Genomic DNA, 12545 nt, shown 5'->3' on the forward strand with positions numbered 1-12545 from the left:
AGGATTTGCATGGTGGCAGCTCACCCAGCCAGAGGGATCACCATTGAAAGGGAGGCTCAGACTCCAGCTCAGAACAGTTCAGCTCTGTCCTTTTGGGAGCAGGTTTCCACAATGAGCTACACATGAAGAAAAGACCAAATTCTCCAGCCCATCAAAAGCAAAGAAGCCTGGCATGGAAGAGCTGTGTGGTGTTTTGGGTTTATCTCTCGCACCTCAGCTGTGATAACTCTTCCAACACCTGGATATACCCATTGGTTACATCTTGTAGGAGGGGATGGAGGTGTGGAAGGCATTATGGGGGAGCAGCTGTGCTCATCTGTCCAGCCCCACCTGACTGCCCTTTGCTCTGAAGTCCCTGAGTCTGTTATCCTACTGGAACAGCAGGTGTTTTAGTGTCCTTTTGCTTTAAGGAAGCTGCCTGCCTCCTTCCTGCACTTACTGGATTGCACACAAAGTACTCCTTGTCTCTCCCTTTCAGCAAACCCTTCTTAGCTAACGTCATTTGTCAAGTTAATCAGGGAGAGTGGACACTTCCATGGCTGCTGTGCAGCCTAGCTGCATTGCCATGGAGACAAGCAGGCAAATAGGCATTTTACTTGCCCTGCCTCTCTTTGCAGATTTGCCATGAAAAAACAATATTTTATTTGCCATCAACCAAACAACTTGCTGAGGGCATCAGTAGTTTTTCAAAGTTGCTATCTGGAGATTGGGAAGGGTCTACCTAACATTTAATGGAGCAAATAGTAATGCTGAAACTAAAGCAGGTCAAGAGTCTGAATGTGTAGCTCCTCTTCCCACATCCCTTAGATGTTTGGCACTGGCAGGAGTTGTCTGAGAGGAATTACAGTCCACTAGCTTGAGTTTTGGGATGTAATCAAGATGTCATCAGTCCTCTTCAGTGGATGGTTTAATAGGTGACTGTTTCCCTACAGAAGCTATCAAAAATACTTTGAAAAGCACCAAGACTTGTGTTTAAGAGCATCTCAGGAGCTTGAAATCTCCCCAGAAGTTGGTGAGGTGTAGGCACTGGCATGCCTTGATCACATTTGAAACTCGGGTGGGTGTGAGCCCATACACTCCAGCTGACCTCTTGCATAAGGCAGGCTGAGGATGAGTTTCATCCACATAACTCACAAGCAAAATCTGGATATTGAAAGAGCTGACAGGAGATGTACATACTACAGAGCTCAACAGCCATCCCATCCCTCCCTCTCCTTGCTCTCACATGTTCAGTGATGCATGGAACAGGTTTAGAAATGCTCCCTCCTGCAGCGTGGTTAGCAGAACATCTGGGATCTGCAGGCACCTATGGGAAGGACAGCCACCTGTTGTCCCCTAGCCCTGTCTGTGGGATGGCAGAGGAAGCCTCACATCAGCACAGAAAGGGCAAAAGTTCAGATCAGATTGTTTATGGGATTTTATGGAGCCAGGAGCCAAGGATAGCTCAGCTAATCCAGAGGAAACTGTAGTGATGGCGTTAGAATGCATTTCACATGGGATTCATTCAGCGCGCGTTCAGATGGACCAGTCTTTCTGTCTCCGTTTTTTTAGCCATTAAATATTTTTCTTTGTACTCCTGTCTGCCAGCTGCACTGAGCCAGACTCCAAGCTGGGCTGTTTTAAGAAAAAAACCCACAGAAACCCCAAAACCTCTTGTCGTTTGACCTGCTGACAAGTTAGCAGGGTTTCAGCACAGCTCCCAGCAGCATCAGCAGCAGCCACTGGGCTGGGTCCATGCTCTGACAGCCAACCTCTGCTCCCACCAGCCCAGCATTGCTTTTCTCCAAGCCACAGTGTAGTGCTTGCTTAGTTGAAGCCCTGGTGAGAACATGAGCTAAAAGTGCAACTGAAAGGCCACGTGGGGAGGGCAGGAAGGCAGCAGCTTTGCTGTACCCTCCAGCTCTTCAGCACCTGAAGCCTTGCTGCCTTCATGGGCAGTCCTAGCCCTGGCTCATCCTCCTGAGTCACCAACATCCCATGCAGTCTCAGTGCGAGCTCCTCTTGGGATTAAGGTTTTCCTTTCAGGTGCAGTGAGGTCACCACATTAAGTTGTTTCATGCAGATCTTGTCTCCTGTCTGTGTCCTGAGCCCCAGACTCCATTGCTCTGCTGGAACAGGTAGCTTGGCTTAACTCCCATCACATGTGCCAGCTCCTTCACTGTCCCCTGTTCCCTGTTCCCTCTAACCCTGGCAAGCTCTCACATGCTCTGGATTACCCCAGCTGTGACTTGTGCCTACTGGAAGCTGCTTTTCTTTCCCTGAACTCCTGATGTTTAGAGCAAATCTGACTAGAAGGTATAGAGCAGCCCCATACTCTTCTTCCCTTTCAAGCTTGCAGGAATGCTGCAGCAGGCTGCATTTGGGGAGCAGCTCCATGACCCTGCAGCGATCCAGAGCTTGGAAGGACCCTCTGTCCCTGCAGGGGGCTTTGGCATCAGCCCCCAGGGCATTGCAGCCTTCCCAGGGCACTCTGGTTTGTTACTCTGAGCTGACACAAACCAACCCATCAGATCCTGGGGCTTCTTTTCCCCCCAGATACAGGAGTGTCCAACCTTATCCATGTTACCTGATCCTTGAAAGCCTGAACTGCAGATGCATCTCCCAGAGCCTGCCTCTGCCTTTGGGTGAGAGAGCAAGAATAGCTTTTCAGTTCTGAATATCCGTGGTCACATCCTGCACACCCCGTCATGGGTGCAAAGCTCCTGGGTGCTTCCCAGGATGGGATTTTGCAGAGCAGAGTGTGTACTATGTGCTGTAAGTTTTACTTCAAGAATAAAAGCATCCCTGGCAGGAGGGTGCTCAGGTATGAGCTTCCATTCAGTACCTACAACATCAGAACAAGGATATCTCCTGGAAATTGTAAAAGCCCAAGCCACAGAATGATAAAACAAAATGCAGAACTTAATAATCAGGTGGAAATTACATCCAGCCAAAAGTGTCACTGTGGATGGGAGATGAAGGGTTTACACTCCGGTGCTCCTCAGGAACAGACACACCAGGGTCTGCTGCAGCATTTGCTCACAGTGTTCTTCTCTGGGACATGCAATGAGCACATGTTGCCTGTGACAAGGAGGAGATTTTGTTCACAAGTGTTTTTTGCTTTGTCCTTAAAAATGGGCTTGCATCTCCTTCCATAGAGGCCGCAGTTCAAGGGAGATGCAGGGGGACTCCATGGCCAACCTTTGCCCAAGTGTGCATCTGTGTAGCTGAGGCTGATGCTGGAAATGCCTCCCTCTGTGCTTGCACCAAAGCCCATGGGAAGGAGAGGTGCAGCCTGTTGCAGTCTGCCCCGTTTTCTGTACCTCGCTGTGACCTGGCTCGGGCAGAAGGGGCTTCCCAGGTGTGAGCATGGGCTGGCACAGCCTCACACCTGTCCTCAGGCCATGCTCCCCACGTGCTGCTCGGTGTCCCCTACTCTCAGGAGATGGGGATGGCCATGCCATGACCCACTGCCCGCCACTGGCTGTCCTGCGGCCAGGGTGCCCAGTGCCCCCGGGCCATGCTGTCCCACACTGTCCCGGACCCCCTGGAGCCGGTGGCCATAGAGGGACCGAGGTTGCCATCTGCCGGTTCTGCTGCACAGGAGCAGCAACAGCCTGGCTCAGCCCCCTTGGAAGTGGCCCCTCAGGAGTTGTCCTGATCCTGCTCAGCACTGCCCACCTGTGACCCAGCCCTTGGCCTTTGGCAGTATGTCCCCATGGGCCGATGTTCCAGGGGACAGGGCAGGCAGCCCATTCCCATTTAGACCGTGCTGCTCCTGCCCTGCCCACACTGCCCCTAGGCCAGGATGTCCCTCCTGCCCTCCCTGTGGGGCCTGAAGTGTTGACCTCTGGCACAAAACCCTCTGTGAGAATCCACAGGGCTCTTAATAAGGAAGCTCCTTCCCATTAGAGACTAATATTTCTACTGCTGATGATCACTCTCAGGTGCTTATTTCTCCTCCGGGCTTGCCTTTATTTCCTTTCTCTTTCTAGTTTTTGGCAAGTACTCCCAGGCTGAGAAGGTATGACTGCTGTAGGAGTACCCCAGGAGTGCAGTACACTGCACATCTCACCTGGGCAGTCTCCCCAGCAATGGCCAGCGTTGGGAGCTGCAGGAACACCAGCTGCAGCCTTGGTCCCCCAGCCAGCCCTGCAAAATCACTGCTTTGCCTGCAGGAGCAACGAGGCTGAGCTGGCACAATCAGCAATAGCTCACTCAGGCATTGCTGGGAGGATGAGGTTACTTCTGTAAATCTATTATCTTTTTTGGCAATTAGCAGCAGTTAGGAGCCCTGGGAATACATGCAGGAAATAGCAGGAAGCCCAGTTAAGCACATCTCTGGCTTATCAAGCCCAGTTAAACAAGTCCCCAGTGGCACAGCCCTGCTGCTGGTAGCACAGCCCATACACACACCAAAGATGATCTTTAGTGCTGGGATTGCTTTCCTGAGCACTGTGCAACCCCAGAGGTTTCCATTCACTACATGTACCTTCAGAGATGGAAAGTGAGGGGCTCACCCCAGCCTGGAATACCCCAGCTCTCTGGAGATTGTATGGAGGAGCCTGTGGAGTCCCTGGATGCCAAAGGCAGCCCTGCTGGAGCCACACTGGTGTCTCATCCTGCCTGGGGACACTGCTGTGCTGTGGGTGGGAGCCTGGCGTGGGGCAGGGCTCAGTGCCTGGGCCTGGCCACACATGTCGAGCTGGGGATGGGGGAGCGAGCGAGGCGCTGTTTGCTCTGGCCCAGGAAGACAGAGATGCGTGTTTGTTTTCTGGGCTATCTCTCACACGGCGTTTGTTTTGCTTGTCAGGCGTTTCAGAAGATAAAATGACCTAAAGGGAGATTATTTTATCCTAATTTAAGCTGTCAATTTATCACTGACTTCTGCTTGTCTGCGCCAGCAGGACAGCTTACTCTGAGTCCCTGGGGAAACCTCCACTAGAAAGTGAGAATTTGGGGGGATTTGCTGCAGTCTCACAGCTAATCTGTGCTTATGTCAGCAACTACAAGCTGCTCCCCTGTCCCCTTGTGTCATATTAGTTCCCATCACTGTGGACTGGCTTGGCTTCCCAGGGGCCTCCCCTGTCTAACCTGGGCCTGGGGTTGTTTTTCTCGTGCCACAGGCTGGTGGAAGAGTTCATGCTGCTGGCAAACATGGCTGTGGCCCATCAGATTTACCGCTCCTTCCCCGAGCAGGCCTTCCTACGCCGCCACCCCCCGCCCCAAACCAAGCTGCTGAAAGACCTCATGGACTTTTGCAACCAAGTCGGCCTCGACATCGACTTCAGCAGCGCGGGGACCCTGCATGTGAGTGGCCTGGCAGGGCTGTGGGGACAAGGGTGGGCAGCTACATGATGGCATGCTCATGGCAGCATGTGCTTTATTCCCTGGCCCTCTGTGCCCAAGCACAGCTGACAACTATGCCATGCCAAAACAAAACACCTCCCTCACTCACTGTTGATCCCATTAGCACTGGGCAGGGGTGGCCCAGCCTGGCCTGGTCAGCCATGTTGTGCACAGAGATTAGAGCAGGGTAGGAAGGACCTTGCAAGTGACCCCTGCACTGCCCTCCCTGCAATGGGAAGGATGTTTCAGTGCAGCAGCACTCACTGGGACACCCAGATTTCCTTCTCTGAGCAGGGAATTAGCTCCATAGCACAAGGAAAGTAACTCTGCCTTGGGCTGTTTCTGTCTGGGCTGGTGCAGATCTCAGGGAGAGCAGGGTGGGCAGTGGGGTGACTGGGAAGGACTAGAGAGCAGTGCTAGGAAAGGTCAGATGCAGCCAGCACAAGAAATGTCCAACCACTCCTGTGCTGAGCATGTCCTGAGGCTGAACTCCAGCTGAACAGCACCGCGCAGCTTCCAGGATTTTCTTTACTCACCGCAACTGGACTGTGGATAATCCTCCGTTAATCCCATCCCCGCTGGCTCCTGCACGCCCCTCCAGCAGCTGGGACTGCTTTCCCTGCTTGCTGGCTGTGCCCAGCATATATCAGCAGAGGCAAGGCTGCTCACTCAGCTCCTCTCCTGCACTTTGAACCCTCCAGCCCTTCCTCACTGCTACCCCCAGGCAGTGACCTCCCATATCCATGTCTCCCCAGAGTCCCATTAGTCCCTGTGCTGAAGTTCTCAGCAGCTGGATGGGAGCCAGGCACAAGTCAGGAGAGGGTTTGCTTCCTCTCTGTCACACTGCACAACTGGGGGCAGAGCCAGCAGTCCCCATGCCCTGGTGCTCCCTGCCACTGACCCCAGGAGGAGAGCCAGTGCTCAGGACTTTGTATGGAGTCCTAGTGGGGCTGCTGGGACCACAGCAAAGCCCAATTTCATGTGCACCTTTTGGCTTACAAGGGGATTTTCAGGAAGGGGAATTTGACTTTGACAGGCTGCTGTTAGCATCAGTAAGGTCTGCTTGGGTCCCTTTATCACCATAACATGCCAACACTGAATGCTCTCTCTTTTCTCCTCCAGAAAAGCTTAAGTGAAACATTTGGTGCCGACAAATATTCCAGAGCAAGGAAAGAAGTGCTGACCTACATGTTCTCCAGGCCCATGCAGGTGAGAACAATGTTGTGCTGTTGGGCATGTCTGCTTGTAGCTTTCTGCTATGGCTTTATCTTCAGTCCTCATCCCTTCTGAGTTATCAGGGTGGCTGTTGCACATAGAGGGAGTGAATGAATACTGAATGTGGTGTTCCAGGGCTGCCAGCAGCTTCCTCCAGTGCCTCCAGCCCTGTGCAGCTGGCACTGGAGGCACTGGAGCAACAAAGCTTCACTGGATGGCAAGTTCAGGCTGAGTCTTTCCTCACTGCCCACAGTGTCCCTGTTATTACTGGTTGGGATATTTCACCCTTGAAGTTGCATGAAGGCTGTTAGCAGACTCACAAGGACCCAGCCCTGTGAACAGCTGGGGTGGGCTCCATGGTTCATGTTTGTGTCATTTCTTCACATCATGGTATTCCAACTAGTCCAAAGAAGGAATTAAGAGTAGGGGTGTGCAGCTGGCCATAGGCACAGTCTGGTACCTGCTCTTGGAAGAAGGAAATTTCTGGAAACCCTTCAGTCTCCCTCCAGCCCAGGTGGCTTTCTTTGACAGTCTCTAAAATGGAGGCTTGTGCTGCACACACCAGTTGTCATGTTTGGTGCATCTGTAGCTCAGGACACTTACTTGGGTGTTTATCACCATCATGAAAAGTTTTTGTGAGGCATCAGCTGCATTTGCAGCTGGGCACAGCACAACCGCTTCTGAGGAAAGTCCTACCCCGTGGGGGAAGGAGCACGTTCCTGAAATGATCTCTCTGCTGTGGCCTGCTTATCACTGCAGGAATGAATCATCTTCCCAACATCACTCATTTGACTGTCACTCTTGTAATTAGCTTATTTGCTTCATTTACTCATTAGCAGTGCCTGAAGTCCTGCTGTGTTTCCGGGACTTATTACTTGTTTGCAAATAGTGCTGGGCTATGAGGCTGTTTAATAAATCTTCCTCTCACATGTGTCCAGCTCAGGAGGGCTGCTTTGTAAAGAGCAGGAAGTGTCCTCTGGAGCTGGATGTGTTCTCCCAGATCCTGTATCCTGCTTTGGGTTATCCTGGTCCCTTCTGTCACATCCTTCTTTTCTGGTGGAAGGTGCACTGGTGACATGAGTTCCTTTGATTCCCTCTCTGGTCCTGCTGACTGTGGCACAAGCCTGGGCTTTGCCAGTAGCAGCACATGGAGCAAGTCTGGCTGCTGGCCAGGATGGATGAGCAAGGAGAAAGTTCTGCAGTGGCACCAAGGAGGGGCTTTTGGGGACCCACGGACTTGCTGAGATCTTGCCATTGTGGTGTCCTGAGACTGTGGTTGGAGACGTGGTGGGAGTATTTTCAGATACCACACAGTGGCTCTCATTAAGATTTAGCCTTGTGAATACGTTAGATTTCATTACATGAAAGAGCTATCAAGGTTTTGGGGATGAAGTCTTCTGCAGAGTAGATACCAGACAGAGAAAGAAGCACTTTTAAAGGAGATATTCCATGAGACATGATTTTGGCAGGAATTAGTCTTGTTCCATCATCAGAAGACAAAGGTGTCTGTGTGTTCAGGTGTGCTGTGCAGTCCACCCATACGTGGCAAACCTGCTGCCTGGCACACTCCCATGATAAGCAAAACACTTAGAAAGGGACAGACAGCTTCCAGGAGGAAGGAGCTTTCCCTGAGAGGAGTGATTTTTTTGCTGTCTGCCACCAGCATGAGAGCAGATGGAAGAACCAGCCCCATCCTGCTGGATGTCATGGTCCCTCATGGGGGAGAGGACAGATTTGAGTGTTGGCAGCTGCAGAGCACAGCCACGGAGGGGCCCAGGCTGGTGGTGAGGGCTGGGCCATTGCTCTGGCAGATGGTGCAGCGAGACCGTCTGGTCAGGGCACCGAGGAGTCACCTGTGTCCCTGCACATGTCACAGCTCCCAGTGATAAAGCTGATGCTTCAGGGACAAGGCTGCAGCTAAATCAGCCTAAACAACCTGTTCACAGGTTTAACCCCTGGTTGTGCCAAGCCTGTGTCTTCCCTCTTCACTGTGTGCTGGTGGTCAAGACATCAGCCTCTGGGAGGAGGAGGGAGATGGGAAGCAACTGGTAATGTGTGTGCCTGAGGGAAGGCCTGGACTGGCATGCCAGGAGCCCTGTAACAGATGAAGGAGCAGTGACACACCATTTTTCAGGGGCTCAGTCACTCGGGGATTCAATCTGTCCGTGAAAGCAAATCTGCCCCTGGTTGGCTGGGGCTGATTTATTTCCAGGCTCCTTGCAGTTCTCCAGGGATTGCAGCAAACTGTGGGGATTTGAGACCTCTTGTGAGTCAAATCTGTTAATGAGAAAACATCTGCTTCATGCCAGGCTGATGTCACTGGGTTGTGCTGTCGCAGTGGTGAGGATGGGTGTCAGATACACACTGGACTGGGCTCCCTGCAGGCTGCAGCCCTTCCATGGCCTAGGGCAGTATTTTTGCTGGGACACTCAAGCTGCTGCAGATGTCAGTGAGAGCCATGGGCTGCCAAAAAGGTGTCCAAAATGGTGCTGGACCCCACAGTGGCCAGTATATCAATGAAGACAAAGTGCCCCAGAAAACAGCAAGCAGCACAGGACCTTCAGCATCTTTTCTAACTTTAAACAAGATGGGGTATAACTCAAAACACTGCTGGGCATAGGGCAGGGATGGGCCCTTCCCACTGTCTTTCTCAGAGCAGGGATTTTGACTGGTGCTCTGCTTTCTGCCTGCCTGGCTTTGTAGGGACCTTCCTGCCTTCTGCCCAGAAGCCTGGCACAAGTGGCTGGAAGCTCCCTGTGATTCTGTGCTGCCTGTCAGCACAAGGGCACTCATCCCCCCCACAGCAGCCTCTGGAGCTCGGTGTGTCTCCCTGCCCAGCTTCATTCTGTGGGAGCTGAGCTAATTGAGTGGAGACCATACTTTGTGGAGTCCATCAGAAACAATTTAATTCTGGGTTGTGGAAATTGGCAGCCACCACAGCTCCTATCCCAGCTCTTGGGTCTCATAATAAGGCTGGGACTGATGCTGCTTTTTTTAACCTGCTCTATTTACTTGCCCGGATCAGTGCGCTGCTGCTCAGCAGGAGCTGGCTGCGCCACTGGCCTGGAGAGCGGAGGATACAGCTGCCCAAACCAAGGATCCCAGGACGGCTCTGTAATCAGAGCTGGCTACTCCTGTTTTTTTTAAATCACTTGCTCTTATTTTTAAATGAGTTCATTCAATCGCCACTGTGCCGTGACCCTGCCGCCACCCCCCTGACCTGCACAGCCTCCCCTCCCTGCCTGTGCCCAGCCCCCAGTGTTTTCCCAGCCCCAAGAGCTGGTGTTTCACAGATGTAAAAATAAAAGCTATAACCTGTGGGATAACAGGGGTGACACAGGAGCGGTTCCTGCTGAAGAGGCTGCTGAGCAGTGGTGCTGCTGTTGCCCTGGTGTTGGTTTAGATGGGCGGTTCAGCTGCTCAGCTCCCCAGCTGTCATGGTGGGGTGGAGCAGCAGGGATAACAGCAGGGCTCTCTCTCCTCCTTGGAAGCTCATACCTGCCCCCAGTGCTCTCCAAGCATTCACAGTGTGTGTGTGTAAAGCCTGCAGCCAGACCCAGAACCAAAGAGCATCTGATGTGGGCACAGAACAAGCTGGGCTCTCCCCTGGAAGATGAGAGGAAGGCAAATGAGCCCTAGGGAAATGAGCAGAAGCAGGAAGCTGCTTAGACCCATGGGTGATGTGAAAGTTGATGCAGTCCTTGGGGCCAGGCAGGGACAGCTGACAGCCAGCAGCTCTCAGCTTTGCCCCTTTTATTCTGTGCTCAGTTTCTGCAGTGCCTGTGCAGCCCAAGCTGAGCAGCAGGTGAAGGACCACCAGCAGACAGGATGTCTTCAGGAGGGGCATTGTCTCTGTGAGACACAGAGCCAGCCCCCTCCAGCCTCACGGCACCACCCTTGCTCACACCCTTGCCTGGTTTCTCCCCCTTTCAGATGGCTCTCTACTTCTGCACCGGCGTCCTGCATGACGAGAGCCTCTTTCACCACTACGCCCTGAACGTGCCGTTCTACACCCACTTCACGTCCCCCATCCGCCGCTACGCCGACATCGTCGTGCACCGCCTGCTCTCCGCCTCGCTCGGTGCGTCTGCTCCCCTGCACGGGCTGGGACAGGGGCCATGGCATGGCTCTGGAGCAGGAGGGAGCATGGGCATGGTATTGTCACTTGTCCCCTTTGCAGGTGTCAGATCCCCCATCACAATGGAAAAAGAGGCCATCCAGAAACAGGCCGATCACTGCAATGACCGGAAGATGGCTTCCAAGAGGGTGCAGGAGCTCAGCGCTGACCTCTTCTTCTCTGTCTTTGTCAGGGTAAGACCCAAGGCTCTTTTCTCCCAAGGCATCTCTGGATTTCCCTGTGAAGGCCCAGCCTACATGGGCAGGGGGCTGTGTCTGCCCACTTGGCTTTAGGAAAAGCAAACAGTGAAAGGACACACTCAGCAGCCACCACTGCTGGATTCCAGGATCTTGAGACACTGTCTTGGGGATTGCTGAATGAGATCTGCTGTGTAGTGACAGCCCTGTCTCTTGACAGGAATGTGGTCCTCTGGAGTCAGAAGCCATGGTAATGGGTGTCCTGAGCAAGGCCTTTGATGTCCTGGTGCTGAAGTTTGGAGTCCAGAAGCGCATCTACTGCAATGTAAGTACCTCACCAATGTGAGACAGTGCCAACACTGCCTTGCCAGAGCAGCCTGGCATCACTGCAGGCAGTGGCTGTCCTGGTGCCCTTTTGTGCCAGCCCTGCAACAGGCAGAGCTGTGCCTGAGCTGGGCCAGCCAGAGGGGAGGGAACCTTCCTGGAGTTTGCCTTCCATCCCTCAGCCCAGGCAGGCACGAGGGACTGGGGTTGTGGATCAGCCCAGTTTCTCCCTGTGACATGCTGGGTAAAAGGGAATAAAGCCAGATTCAGGGGAACAGAGATAATCATACATCTGAAGCGAGGACAAGGAGCAAGGCTGGTTTTCATTTCATTTAATCAGATCTTTTATCTGGGGCTGTGACAGCAGCGCTGTGGGCCAGCACCTGCACTTGGTGACAGCATCCTCTCTTAATAACCTGGTTATATGTCTGGCAATGACATCTTTAAACAGGACATAGAGCATGATGTATGGGCTGGTGGTGTATGGCAGCAGCCCCTGATTTACATGCTAGGCTCTGGCTCACAGGCTGCTGCATCCCAGTTGTTGAAGAGCTGCAGAGGCAGCTGGGCTGTGCTGGGCAGGAGCAGCGTCAGCCCCATCCACAGGGGAGGTGGAGGAGAGCTGGGGGGGCACATTCCCAACACCCTCTCTGCCCGCAGGCGCTGCCCTTGGTGGACTTCCGCTTCCAGAAGGCAGGGAAGAAGCCAGAGCTGACACTCCTGTGGGAACCAGAGGAGCTGGAGGAGGAATCTGTGCCCCAGGTAAGACCTCCACAGCATGGGACAGGCTCACAACACCATGGAGGCTGTGGGCAACATGTGGATGCTGTGATGTCTGCAGGGACAGGTCTGGGAGGCAGGACTTGCCTTGCAGGGGGTCAGGTCCTGCTATCTGTGTCCCTTTCCCAGTGAGCTCAGCTTCAACCTCAGCCTCCTCTGCTATCCAGTCCAGTCCCATCACTGCCCTCACAATCTGACCCCTCCACAGCCTTCAGTCTTTGCCCTGCCTGCTGTGTGCTCTGCCTCCCAGTTCAGGTTTTTCCAGGAATTGAATTAACATGCTGTTTACTTCCTCCTTCCAGATCATCAATTAAGATGTTAAGTAAGATCAGGCTTAAGGCAGCTCTTGTCTAGACCCTTCCCCCATCCTGGCACTCTTTGTCCCTGACATGGCTTTTTCTCGGGGTTTCCATCTGTGTGACAGGGTTGAGCCTCATTTAGGAGAAATTTTTTAAATCAGACTTCCTGAGATGCAGTCTCAAATGGCTTAACAGCATCTAGAAATCTCTCTCTTGTGTCCCTGTCATCTATTAACTTGGTAACTCAATCAAAGGGAGCAATCACATTTGTCTGGCTTGATTAAG

General features: G+C 52.9%; 1 protein-coding gene across 3 annotated transcripts in view; it reads left to right on the forward strand.

Moving 5' to 3' along the window:
* DIS3L2 (DIS3 like 3'-5' exoribonuclease 2) overlaps window positions 1-12545 on the forward strand; it is a 180146-nt gene that overhangs the window by 164949 nt on the left and 2652 nt on the right. For all 3 annotated transcript variants that reach the window (XM_077184037.1, XM_054639416.2, XM_077184038.1), the window contains exons 16-21: window positions 5106-5289; window positions 6451-6537; window positions 10477-10624; window positions 10724-10854; window positions 11078-11182; window positions 11842-11943. In XM_077184037.1, the coding sequence (XP_077040152.1) occupies window positions 5106-5289; window positions 6451-6537; window positions 10477-10624; window positions 10724-10854; window positions 11078-11182; window positions 11842-11943 (757 nt within the window). The remainder of the gene's footprint in view (window positions 1-5105; window positions 5290-6450; window positions 6538-10476; window positions 10625-10723; window positions 10855-11077; window positions 11183-11841; window positions 11944-12545) is intronic.

Source organism: Agelaius phoeniceus, chromosome 10 (assembly GCF_051311805.1).
Source record: "Agelaius phoeniceus isolate bAgePho1 chromosome 10, bAgePho1.hap1, whole genome shotgun sequence".
Lineage (NCBI taxonomy): Eukaryota > Metazoa > Chordata > Aves > Passeriformes > Icteridae > Agelaius > Agelaius phoeniceus.